The sequence below is a fragment of the Lichenostomus cassidix genome, unplaced genomic scaffold (genome assembly GCF_008360975.1).
Source record: "Lichenostomus cassidix isolate B80296 unplaced genomic scaffold, HeHo_3.0 HiC_scaffold_78, whole genome shotgun sequence".
In the NCBI taxonomy this organism is placed as follows: domain Eukaryota; kingdom Metazoa; phylum Chordata; class Aves; order Passeriformes; family Meliphagidae; genus Lichenostomus; species Lichenostomus cassidix.
Window position 1 is genome coordinate 1 of NW_028148066.1, and position 13,589 is coordinate 13,589.

General features: G+C 53.4%; 1 protein-coding gene across 1 annotated transcript; it reads left to right on the forward strand.

The window, feature by feature from the left end:
* Window positions 1–6,611: 6,611 nt before the first annotated feature.
* LOC146420119 (serine/threonine-protein kinase pim-1-like) lies at window positions 6,612–8,349 on the forward strand. The gene is made up of 5 exons (XM_085048625.1): window positions 6,612–6,683; window positions 6,802–7,110; window positions 7,209–7,259; window positions 7,502–7,868; window positions 8,108–8,349. The coding sequence occupies exons 1-5, from the start codon at window positions 6,612–6,614 to the stop codon at window positions 8,347–8,349; spliced, it is 1,041 nt and encodes a 346-aa protein (XP_084904751.1).
* Window positions 8,350–13,589: the final 5,240 nt, after the last annotated feature.

Sequence of the window (13,589 nt, forward strand, 5' to 3'; positions counted from 1 at the left end):
GGAATCCTAGGGGGGGTTGGGAGGGGCTTTTGTGGCTTTTGGGGGCATTTGTGGTGCTGAGAGGGAGTTTGGCATGCTCTGTGAGAGAGGTTTGGGGTCCTGGCAGGGCTGTGTGACTTGGAGAGAATTTGGGTGGGTTTAGGTGGAGATGGGAATGGGGTTATGGTGGCTCTTGGGCCCATTGATATTGCAGGGAGTGGTTTGGGAGCATCCTAGGAGGAGCTGTTGGGTGGTTTGAGGGGCCTGGGAGTGGCTGTGGGGCTGGGAGAGGGTTTTTGAGTGGTCATGACAAACCCAGACCCCCAAAGCTGCCACCATACCCCACCCCCCAAGGTGCTGCTGGGGTTTGGGGGCTCCATGTTGGAGTTCATCCTCCTGGCTCTGCAGGAGAAGGTGAAGGGTGTCCACAGGGGTCATGTGTGTCTCTGAGAGTGTGTGTGACCCCCCCATCCCAGTGTCACCTCTTTTTCCCTCCCCACAGGGCTCCTGACCCAGCTCCTGCTCCCCCCAGGAGGGAATTTGGGGAGGGGGCAGAGGGGGTGCACAGCCCCTGCCGGGGGATGACTCTGAGCCAGTGCCCTTTGTGTTGCACCAACCTGGGCTTGGGGCTGCAGGAGGAAGAGGCTGATGGGAAGCAGATCCTGCAGGTGGGACAGTGCTTGGGGTCAGATCAGCAGTGTTGGACTTCTCTGGGGGAACTGTGAGGGTGGGCAGGGTGGAGTAACCTCCCAGTGAGCTCACCCAGTCCCCTGTTGCATCACACAGCCACCCTGTGATGTCACAGGCAACTCTATGATGTCACACCTCCCTGTAATTTCATACACCTGCCCTGTGATGTAACAGCCACCCTGTGATGTCACACACCCCGCCTTTGATGTCACTACCCATTCTGTGATATCATAGCCCCATCTGTGATGTCACAGCACCACCCTGCAGTGTCACAGCCTACTCTGTGATGTCCCACAGGCAGCTCTGTGATCTCACAGCCCACTCTACCATGTCCCATCACCATCCTGTGATGTCACACCTCTCTGTGATGTCACACAGCCTCCTCTGTGTCACAGCCTGCTCTGTGATGTCACACATTCACTCTATGATGTTGCAGCTGCTCGATGTCCTCACACAACCCATTCTGTGATGTCACACAGCACCTTTCTGACATCACAGCTGCTCTGTGGCTCTATGACAGTCACAGAGGTGTTACCAACAATTCAATAAAATAAAAACCTCCTTAACCCCAATGCAGCATTAAGCAGCAGCATTTTTCATTCTGCCAGATGCACAGGGAATAGCTCCTCCCAAAGCTGTGCATGCTGAGCACAGGAAAGTTCCTGTTTATAGCCTGTACTTTACATACATATTCAATGACTGTCCCACAATAAACTTACATATGATAATCTTTCCCCAAAATCATTACCATATTTCCCCCACCCTTTGCACATCTGTTCTTCTGTCCTGGGGCTCTCTTTGGTGGTCCCTGGTGGTTGGTGACCCCAAAGCCGTACCTGACTGCCTGGTGAGCTGGTAGAAGTTGGCACACCTGGGCTGATTGCTTCCTACACAGTAAGCATGGTGTGGTTCCAGGGGCCAGGGGGTTCTGGAGAATAAGCATTGTATGAACCCAGCAGGTGCAAATGATTCTTCATCTGGCAACATTCCCCCTCTTTGAGGCTTGGAAAGCTTCTCTTCCCTTCAAGCCTTCATAAGCCTCACTCTGCTCTTTTACTCACATTCTGTCAGTTCCTCAGTTGCATTCACAGTTGTATTCTTCACACAGCTTAAAACAAGTGTCATAATCACAATTATTACTGTGATCCCAATCATATTTTACAAAAGTAAGGCCAACCAAGCAGTCAGAGAAAATCCAAGTCCTTTAAATATTTTATTCAACCAGTTACTTTCTAATCCTCCCCTTAATTCCCTGCTGGATGCAGCAACCAATGTTATCCTCTCTGCCTAATCATCCAATTCAGCATCACATTTAGAAGGTGCACACAAGTTTGTTGTTTCAATTCAAGTATCCTCATACTCCATGTAACAGCAAAAGATCTAATGACAGTTTGTTCTGTAAGGTCATTTTAGTTGTGGCTTTCAATTGCTCATTTATTTCAGTAAGCCCCAACTGAGTTGCATTCACTAAAGTTCCCATTTGCAGTCCAATGGTGTGTGTTTGGTCTGTTCCTAAAGGCAGATCTCTGAGGAGTAAAGATGGATTCTAAAATCCATCCCACTGCAGTTCCCATGCTGGGATGTTTCCAAGTTTCATCCCCTTTAACCTTTCCCCACAGCTGGGTTCCCAGGGGTGATTCCTTCCACAAGGGACATAACCTTAAAACCCCAAGTGTCCATTGTGCTCTTGATTCCCCCAAGGGCAAATGTGTGCCCCAAATTCCATCACTTCCCACCCATCCTGAGTGAACTAATGATTTTACCATGTCCTGCTGACAGTCTGTGTCTCGCCAAGCTGAACTGTTTGTTAGGTGAGACCTAACAGGTGTCATTAAGAAAGGCAGAATAATTTCTACAGACACATCCCACCCTCAGAGCCTGGGCCACAGCCATGAGCCACTGTACCTCAGGATTCCAAACAGTTCAAGTGTCTATCCAAATGCAATTCCACTTTTCCTTTGCCCTGGGATCCTTTGGCCTTGGCCTTATTAAATCAGGGTATTTTATACCCACCTGTAAGGGGTCCTCTGGGAGGCCTGGGCTCCCTTCCCAGTCCAGACACCACTGAACTGGCTGGATATATTCCCACTGTCCTGTCTGAGGGCTATTCCATACTTCTGGAATTTGACATCCCCAAGGGGTGTAATCTGTCAGCCAATAGGTATTTCCTGAGGTGATTTCCAGATCCAGTTTTGAGTTTTTACAATTCTCAACAGTATCGTTCTGATCTGTAAGAATTCCTTTGGAAGGAATATTCTCCTTCCATCCCTTTCCATTTGCCCTGGGTGCTACTTCCTTCCCACACCTGTTCCCAGATTTTTGTCAAAGCACTGACTAAAGCTCCCCACGGAATTGGATTTTCTGCAGAGAAAATGTGTTGGCAAACAAGCTGTTACAGGGGTTACATTCTGTAATCTGCAAAAATCTTGCGCTAACTTTAGGACCACATTCCCCTCCCCAGAGGTTAACAACATAGTTTCTAATGTTATTATAAATATGCAATTAGTCATCATCTTCATCTAGATCCAATAAACAGTATCCCCTTAGAAACTCATATTTGATACCTAAAACAGTAGTATATATATATATATATAACCTGTAGGGTCCAGGGTATCAGTCAGTTTTCTCTCTGCTGTATTTAATATGTGGTTGCTGGTTTTACCTGTGTGTGATGAACCCAGGGTTCAATTCCTTCCACCCTGAGGGCAGTGTAGGTTACCAGGAGAACTTGGAAAGCTCCTTTGCACTCTTCCTTCAAGGGTTCAGAGCTCCAACTCTTTACATACACAAAATCCCCAGACTGGAATGGATCAACAGGGACATCCACAGCAACTGGTCCTGACAGGGTTATAAACCACCTTTCCTAAAGAAACCAGGTATAGATTTAAGTCTGTTTCTCCCTTTGGATGGATTTCTCCAGGAACTGATGGTGTTTGGTACAGCCAACCCTACAGCAATTCACTGTTTTTGTCCCTGGCTGAATTCTGACTCACAGAAGAGCCAGAGGAAGGGTCTGTGGCTGTTTTGAAGAGGTTTCCTGGCACATTTTCCTAATTTGTTGTTTCAAATTCTGATTCATCCTTTCCACTTTCCCACTCACCTGTGGTCATCAAGGGCTGTGTCAGTCCCTTTTTATACCCAGGGTTTTGCTCAGCTGTTGCACCACATCTGCTATAAAATGGAGGCTTCTCCCTGAAGACAAACCAAGTTGCCCCCAAATCTTGGTATGATTGATTAAGCATAATTTTTACCACTTCCCTGGATTTATTGGTGCAACAGGGAAAGACCTCTGGCCATCCAGAAAATTTGTCCACCAATACCAAAAGACAGTGATTCCAAATTTGTCTGGGTAATTTGGAGAAATAGATTTCCAGTAACTTCCAGGTGAATTTCCCTGTTTAACTGTTCCAGGAGGTGGCCTTTTCCTGTTTATGGGATTGTTTTTAAATAAATTGAACAATTCACTGTTACCGATTTTGCAATTTCATTCTATCCCACACCAAGCAGAGAATTTCAGAGATTAGATATCCTGGACTCAGTCCCCCAGTGGGTTTTTTCCTTTATTTCCCTCATTACAAAAGGTAATTCATCCATCCCTCTTCATTCTTAGTGGCTTTTAACATATTTGGTAAACATTGATTTTTACAGGGTTCCACTCCCACTCGGTTAGGGGGGTCTCACCCCACCTTTTAGCACCCCTTCTCACATCTACCAGCCCCATCCCCCTGCTCCTCCCCCAGCTCACCCCAGAGCTCCTCACCTGTGGCCAGGGGACTCCCAGCGCCACCAGTGCCACCAGTAGGGCCCCAGCTGCCCCCACACGCTCTTGCCGTGCCCAGCGCCGGTTTTGCAGGTGCCCAGAGCCCCAAAGCAGCCCAAAGCGCTCTGCCCTGGGGGGTCCCCAAAGCGGCCCCGCCCCGCGCGGCACTGGCAGCACCAGTCCGGAGCTGTCCACCCTGGGTCCATCCCGTGCTCAGCAGAGCATCCTGTGCTCTGTCAGCACTCTCTGCTCCTTCGGGAAGGATTTGGGATTTCTGCCAGGCACAGACACTGAACCTCACCCCAAACTGCCCCGGTGCCATTGCTGTCCCCTCGGCGCTGGGCAGCTGCTGTCCCAGGGGAAGCAGGGACACAAAGGAAGCCAAGTGCAGCCCAGCTGCCCGCGCTGATCCAGACGAGCCCCAGGGACAAGGTCCTGCAGAGCCACACGGAGCCCTCGGCTCCTGGCTGGGAACGGCTTGTGTTGTGGCTGCCCCAGCGGCCAGAGCGAGTCCTGGAGCTCCCCCAGCTCCTGCAGCAGGACCCAGGTTCCACCTGCTCTGCCAGGCCCTGGCCAGGGGCCAGCAGATCCACTGGCTCCACGCAAAGGGGGAAGACAAGAAGAATGCATTGGATGCAGCCCCCAGGGACCTCGAGCAAATTGTTCAGGAACATCCAGACCTTGACCTGATGTTTGCAAAGCTGCAGCTGGCAGAGTTCTGTGGTGCAGGAGACCCAGCACGGGAAGAGGAGATCTACAAGGAGCTGCAGGAGAAACACCCTGAGCCTCAAAGTCTGTCACACTCCAAATCTCTGCTGGAGAAAGTTCTTCCTCTCCAGGAAGGGATCCCGAGATGAGGCTAAAGCAAAGTCTGTGACTGGTGACAAATTTCCAATTGCAGAGAGAGCAGAGGAGGGACTGCAGGTGGAGGCTGGGAGCCTGGGAAGGAGGAAGGGGTGGGGAAACTGTTTTGTTAGGGTTTGTTTTAGTTCTCCTTCTCATACTGTGATTTGCTTAGAAATCAATTCCATTCATTTCCCTAACTTGTGTCTGTTGTGCCCCTGACAGTGACCAGTGAGTGACCTCTCCCTGCCCTTATCCCAGCCCACGAGCCTTTCCTCCTGAGTTCTGTGTCCTGCACCTGTGAGGAGAGTGATAGAGCGGCTTTGGTGGCACCTGGCACCCGGCCAGGGCCAGCTCAGCCCAATAATCCCTGCAATTCATTCCCTCCAGGAAAGGTTCTTGAAAAGAGCAAACAGGACTGTGGAGAAGATTCCTGGAAAACTGAAACAGCTTTCCAGAAGTGAAATGAAAATGCAAAGAAACAATCTGAGATGTTTTCCTCTATTTATTTATGTGCTCTCCTTTTCCATGTTGCACTACTTCTCTATGGCATTAACTGGAATGGATCTCACCTCGAAGATCCATGACTTAGCATGTTTTAGACTCTCTGTAATACCATGAGTTACACACAGTTTGTCTTCCCCCGTTCTGCTTGGAAAGCAATGCTGGAGACACAAGTGCAGTGCTTGGTTCAGGTATGAATTCTAGAGACAGGGAATGTGCTCCACTAGTGTTTGACCCTCAGCAGGGACAATGCACAGAGCAGCCAAGGGGATTGCTGTGCCACTGTGCAGCAGTCAAGCCTCTGGATGTGGGCTGAACACGGCAAAGTTCCCGTGTTTGGACAGACTCAGGGGCTGCCCCCGGGGGCGCGCGGGGCTCGGCCGTGGGGAGCGCGGGGGCTAGCGGGGAACGGACAAACGGCCACTCGGACAAACGGCCACTCGGACAAACGGCCACTCGGACAAACGGCCACTCGGACTAACGGAGACTCGGACTAACGGCCCCGGAGCTTCAGTTGCAGCGGCGGCAGCGGCGGCAGCGGCGGCAGCGGCGGCAGCGGCGGCAGCGGCGGCAGCGGCGGCAGCGGCGCAGCTGCAGCTAAGGAACAGTTTCTAGGACCCTCTCCGTCCCTTTCTCCTGCTCCTCCTCTCCCTCTCCCCCTGTCCCGCCTCCTCTCCCGGTGTCCCTTTCCCTGTGTCCTCTCCTTCCGCGGGCTCCCTCTCCCCCTGCCGGGCGGGGCCATGCGCCCGGCCCGCCCCCAGCCCCGGCCGGGGCTGCCCCCTTCCCGCCCCCGGGCGGCCCGCCGCGCTCTCGGCTCCGCCCGGCTGTCGTCGGCATGGCTGTGGCGCTGCTGGGCGGGCCTCAGTGGCCACGGCTGGGGCAGCATCGCCTGTCCTTGGCTCCGCCTGTGCGGGCGGCGGCCCCGGCTGTCCCGGCCCCAAGCCCGGCGGCGGCCCCGGCTCCAAGCCCGGCGGCGGCCCCGGCTCCAAGCCCGGCGGCGGCCCCGGCTCCTCCCGGGGCCCGAGGAGGACACACACGACTCGGCCGCTCCCGCCGCCTCGGCCGCAGCTTCCCCGGCCCGAGCTCCGCCGCTCAACAGCGCGGCCGCCGGCCCCGAGCCGCCGCTGCCCCGTTGCGAGGGCGATGCCCGGCCCGGGGCGGTGCAGAGGCGGTCGGGGGCCGCGGGTGGCCCCGGGCCGGAGGCTGAGATCCGCGTCTCGCCCGCAGGAACGACGCCGGAGGCCCTGCTGGAGCGGTACCGGGTGGGCTCGCTGCTGGGCAAAGGCGGGTTCGGCAGCGTCTATGCAGCGACACGCGTGGCGGACGGCGCCCCGGTGAGTGGTGGGGCTGGCGGCGGGCGGAGGAGGAGGAGGAGGGTGGGGCTGGGCAGGGCGGGCGGCGAGCTCATGCCACTGCTCCCCTTGGCTCGCAGGTGGCCATGAAGTGTGTGTCCCGGAGCCGCATCCGGCATTGGGCCGAGCTGGTGAGTGAGCCATTGGGGCGAGCGGGAGAAAGCGGGGCGTGCCGGGTCCGTGGGGATAAGCCGGGGCCCGGCAGGCGGCAGGGCACCAGGACGCCTGCAGGGAGGGAAGGAGGGAGGGATGGAGAGGGAGCGGGAGCGTGGGCTCAGCGGAGGACGCAGAGCATCCCGGGCTGGCTGAGGGCATCATTGCGGAGCCCTGGCACGGCATCAGCCCCGCTGACGGCACGGTGCTCCTCCCGCAGCCTGACGGCACCAGCGCACCCCTGGAGATAGTCCTGCTGAGCAAGGTGTCCACGGGGTGCCCTAGCATCATCCAGTTGTTGGAGTGGGCTGAGCTCTCCACCTGCATCTGGATGGTGATGGAGCGCCCGGAGCACTCCCAGGACCTCTCCCGCTTCATTCGGGCACGGGGCTTCCTGTCCGAGGAGGTGGCGCGGGAGCTGTTCCAGCAGGTCCTGGAGGCTGTGTGGCACTGCACCATCTGCGGGGTCCTGCACAGGGACATCAAACCAGAGAACGTCATCATCGACCTGTGCACGGGACAGGCCAAGCTGATTGACTTCGGCTGTGGCACCTATCTCCAGGAGGCAGCATACACCAGCTTTGCAGGTGAGCCCAGCCAGGGCTTTGCTCCCACTCCCAGCATCTGGTGGCCCAGCATGTCAGGGCCCAAGCTTGGGCCTTCCCAGGGCTTCCCAGGGCTGCCCTCTTGCAAGCCCAGGTTTGTGCACGAGTCCCAGGTGCTGCTGGCGAGAAGGCAGTGGCTCGCACAGCGTGCCCAGGGATGCTGGGGCGAGGCTCTGGGAGCAGGCAGCGTTCCCCTGATGGACTGTGTGTGTATTCTGTAGGAACAGCAGCCTACAGCCCCCCGGAGTGGAAGGACTTCGGCTGGTACTACGGCGAGCCAGCTACCATCTGGTCTCTGGGCATCGTGTTGCACCAGATGGTCTGCGGGGAGCACCCGTTCAGCAGGGGCCGAAGTATCAGCTGGGGCCAGCTCCCGCTGCCAGAACGGCTCTCTCCAGGTGCATCCTCATCTCTGCAGCACGGGGGGGAAGAGCAGCGCTGGGAGACAGCGGCGGGCTCATGAGCTCCTGCTCTGGCAGCTGCTGGGGAGGTGGCACACGTCCCGCTCTCCTCCCAGGCAGAGAATGCATGGGGAAGCTTAGGCTGAGCTCTGAGCATATCCAGCATAGCCTGGGCGTGCTCAGGAATAGTGAGGCAAAGCAGACAGGAGCCTTCTTCAACTGACTGGCACTTTCTGCTTCCTCTCCGCAGACTGCCAAGGACTCATCCGGTGGTGTTTATCCGTGCACTCCATGGACAGGCCATCCTTGGAAGACCTGTTCAGTGATCCTTGGGTGCAGGATATTCATCAGCCGTAGAAGAAGGGAGAGAGCCACACAGCCCATTGGATTCACTGGCCTGGTAAGTGGCAGCTCCACACAAATCCCTTGGCAATAAAAATCCAAGGAACGCAGCCTTTTTTGTCATGCCCGTGTCACGGAGCAGGGGCCATGAGATGGGAACACGCAGCTCTCTCATGTGCTGGAGCTGAGCTGCTCTTGCCAGCACTGCTGGCCACCACGAAAGCTGCTTTTGCTTGTCCTGCTCGGCGCACTTCAGCTGGGGCCCTGGGCAGAACACTGACAGCCTGGTCTCTCCCACCCCCAGGGAAGAAGGAGCCCCCAGAGGAGCTGCACCAGGTGGGGCTGCTGCTGGAGACATGGAGGATGATGTTGAGGATGACAAGATCTCCCTCGACCTGGCCCCTGGTAAGCTGAAGACGATGCACTGGGATTTGGGCACCTGCCTCAGAGCCAGGCTCCAGAGCCAACGTGCAGATGAGTCCACAGCCAGGGGGATGCTCCCACACGTGGGCATTGCATGGCCTGGCTGGGCACCGAAGACTCCCTGCCCGCTCTGCTGGGGCAGGTGCAGCTCATTCTTCAGTGGGCTGCCAAGCTGATTTTTAGCTGGGCTGGATCCCAAATGGGAGCAGCAGCCCCAGGCCCTAGCAGCAGCCCCCAGCAGGCAGCGAGTCCTGGGCTGGGGCTGGAGCTGGGAGCAGCCACCCTGACCAAAACAAACCCCCACGGGGGAAGCAGAGGTGGGACTCCAGAAGCTGTGCAGCAGGCAGGTTTGTTTGGTAGGGAAGGGCTTGGGCTGCTCCACTGCTCTTATTTGCCCTGGGTTACCATTATTTTGGGGGAGCAATGAAGGGGGAAGGGAGAAACCTTGGTTTTCCCCAGCCGTGAGTGGGTTTTTCCCTGGCATGGAGGGGTCAGTCCTTCCTTGAGCTCCTGACAGTGATAATGTTGTAACTTTTTTCTTGTTTCCACCTTTGGTTTTTAATCTCATTATTCTGCTGTTTGGTTTTTAAAGGAAGAGCTCTCACTGTTGTCTGGTCTGGATGGAGCAGTGCTGGGACCAGCTGCAGAATTGGTTCAGATGTGCCCTTGGAGAAAGGTGAGGACATCCTTTGGGAGCAGCTTTTCTTCCAGCAGCAGATGCCATGAGGTGGATCCCCATCTTCTCGGCAGGGGTGAGATGAGGGCTCTGGGGAGATGGCAGCGAGCACAGGAGCATCCTGCTCTGGGCAGCTGCTGAAGAGGTGGATCTGCCAGGGCTGGCTGGAGGCTGGGCACATGTCCTGCCCTCCTGCTCTCCTCCCAAAGGCAGCAATGATGGGGAGGTTTGGGCACAGCTCTGAGCTCAGCCAGCATGGCCTGGGCACTGCAGGCAGTTGGGACAAGGGGGACAGGAGCCTTCAGCTGATGGGCAGTTTCTGGTTTCTCTCCTTCCAGCAGGGCTCTGCGGATGCTGAGGCTGCTCTGGGCTCTGCCAGGGCTCTGCTGGGGCTCAGCCCTGAGCACGGCTGGGCCTGCTCTGCCCTCCCATTGCTCTGACAGCTCTGCATCAGACGAGCCTGTTCTGAGCACACCGACGGAGCTTTCTGCTTGTGCAGGTGAGTGAGACTCTCCTGCAGGCCCAGAGATTGCAGTGAGGGATACACATCCAATTGGCAATAACCCCAACACTCCACAGTCCCAGCTGAATGCCTGTATGTCCACAGGATGTTTTGTCTGTCCCACTCTTCATTCCTTTTGCGTTGGAATTGTGCAATTGCACTTTCTTCCTCCTCTAGAAGTGCCACGAGTGAGCCAAACCTGGTGAGTGGGTTGTGTTCCTAAGGCAGTGCAGTCTGGAGTTGGTGAATGAAGAACTGCCCTTCTCCACTTCCAAACCAGAGCAAAAAGCTGTAAGTGGGACTTTGCATCTTTAAGAAACCCCTGACAATTTCAAAGGGAATGCACAGCTCATTTGCAGGGTGAGAAGGAAGGGCATCTTGCTAATGAGATGGGGATCAGCAGAATCTGGATTCCCAGTCCTGCTCGGAGCTGGCATGGCACAATCAATTTCTGATTGCTTCAACCACAATTTAAAATAACTTAATATTGGAAACAACCCCAAAATCTATTAAAAAAAGGCTGCTGAAGTCAGTAAGATAGATCCATGCTATCAGCACATTGACAAAGTAAATAACTGAGCTCTCTTTTACAAAAGATCAGTTACCTCTTAACCCAAAGTTACAGACGATTTTACACTGCACACCTGAGTTTTGTTTTTATCTTTCATATTTCATCTAGGCTTTTTTTCTATTCTTTTTTTCCTTAAACAGAAAACATGTCCTAAAAAAGATATGTCCTTTGCTCCTGGATCTCATGTGAAGCAGCTCCCTTCCCGCTGGCCCCGGGGCTTGGGGCACTGTCAGCACCTGCTGCTTCAGCCACTGCTTCTGCTGGCATTGAGAGCAACAACCAAACTGTGGCTGATCCCGAGGGAGCAGCAGCAGGGCCTGGAGCTGATCCCTGAGTCTGGGGCAGGGCTGGACAAATGACCCCACAGCAGCAGCAGCAGCAGCAGCAGCAGCAGCAGCAAATGGAGCTGACTTTGAGCACAGCCCCTGCCACTCTTGCCTCCTGTTTGCAGTGGTGTCACAGCAGCCTGAGGCACCTGGGGGCCCTCAGTGCCAGCAGGGACTTGAGATGGCAGGCCCTGGGCTCCTGCAGGTTGTGCAAGGAACGGAGCTGGGCACTCCCTGTCCATATGGAGCTTGCAGATGGAAAAGGCTGCTGTGCCCAGGCAGCTCCAAGGGCAGAGAAATGAGGCTCTCGAGCACTTGATCTGGGCCAGTTCCACAGTCCTGGGCAGCAGCCAGTGAGCAGAGGGGGAACAGAGGGCACAGCAAGAGGGACAAAAGCAGTCAAGTGCAGAGACTGGAGAGAACCAGACCTGGCAGAAGGAACAGCTGCTTCCTTGCACTCTTGAAGAAAGCTCTTGGCTGTTTCAGAGCACTGAAAGGCGTGAAGGGCAGAGAGGAGGTGACACCAAGCAATGCTCCTGTTTTCACACCCTCCCCTCTCAGTGTCCCAGAAGGAATTGGATGAACTGTATTCTTCTCTTCGACTCATCTCGTTCAGCATGAGCAGCTTAGCACCAGGAGCTAAAGGGCCTGAAGCCTTAGGCCTCGAGAGCTGACCAAGAGGGAACTTTCAGAGCAAATAATGCTGCTAACATGGACCAAGCTAAATCCAGCAGATAGAATCCTGGAATTCTAGAATCCTTTCTGTTGGAAAAGACCTTTGAACTCATCAAGCCCAGCCGTTCACCCAGCACTGTCAGCCCAGCACTAAACCACATCCCTGAAGTGCCAAGGCCTGAACAAGAGGCCTGACTGAGGCCTGAACAACAGGCCTGAGCCAAAGGTGACCTCTCCATGAACCTTCCAACCAAAGGCTATCTTTGTATCCACTCATTAACAAAATATTCATGATCATTAGCATTGTGATAGATGTATCCACTAATTAGTGAAACATGTATTGACTTTTCTGTATTTAGAAGCTAAACAAGGCCATGAAATCCAACATCTGGCCTGGTTTGGGGCTATATGGTCAAAGTCAACTGCCTTGGTTCCTCCTGGAGCCCTGGCCAGGCTTTGGGAGAATCCAAGAGGAGAATGAATCCAGATGTTCCTGCACTGGAAGTGCTGTCAGTTTGTTTGTTCAGCACTCTCCAAGCTGGGCTCTCTCCCAGCGAGGTTGGAAGCCTCACCTGTGGCTGGACACAGCTGCAGGAATTCCCAGTGTCCAGAGTGGCTCTGCAGTCCTTGGCTGTGACAGCTTCCCCAGCTGATGTGTGGGGCTGGGTGATGGTAAAGTCTGAGGGTAACTGGTGAATATAAATGTAAGGAATTGGTCCCATCCAAGATTCCTGGTTGGGAAGACCTTCCCTATAGTTCACTGGCTCTGGAGTGAGCTGAGATCAGAGCACCGTGTGAGCAATGGGGAAGTCAGCTAAAAGAAGCTGATCCGCTGGATGCATTAAAATGCATCCAAAATTGCATACAGAGAAAGGAAAAGATCTTGTGGGTTTGGGAAGATGAGGATAAAATTTTGTTAACAGTATATTGGAAAAAGCACCAACAGAAGGAACAATTGTGTTTGGAATGCTCCCACATGGAGCAACAGAAGTTTTTAATCTCGAGCTCAGATTTCTTTGTGCAAGTGAAATAATATAATAATATAATAAATATATATATTTATACTAAAAATTATATGTAAAATATAATTAAAATATGTATGTATGTATATATATGTAGGTACAAACTAAATAATAATGTGAAATAATGCTGACAATTTGTTACCTTTTGCTGCTCAGGGATGTAACACTAAATACCCTACAGCAAATGTTTGGCCAGGACCTGAACATCAGTGGGAAAATTGGCGAGTTTGTGTATAATGAATAAAGGAGGATGGGATGAAATTGGCTATTTTTATAGGGTTTGCTGATACTGTGATATGGAATGCTTTTTCTGTTACTGTGAGAAATAAAGTGATTAAGGCTGCTGGGTTTTTCATATACCACACTATCCACAAGCTGCAGGATTTGTGAAACGGATGGAGGGTTTGTTAAAGAGCAGATGAAAAAATGAGGAGATGGGAACCTGTCCTGATGGAGAACCCCTTACAGGTCCACTCCAGAAGCTGCATGGCTGGACCTTTATGCTTTAGATTTAATGAGGATAAATCAGAAGCAAATGAGAGTTATCAATACCAGAACAGGAATTCAGATTCCTCCAGGACACTTTGGTTTGATAACTGCTCACTGCAGCTTGGCCTTGCAAATTGTTCATGTCATGGGAGGAGAAATTGATAAAAATAATCAAGAAGAAGTTAAATTCTGGTTAACAATAGTGAACAAGATTTGATTATGCAACCCCATGACAGGATAGGACAATTACTGATAATACAGTTTTAAAAACAGTTG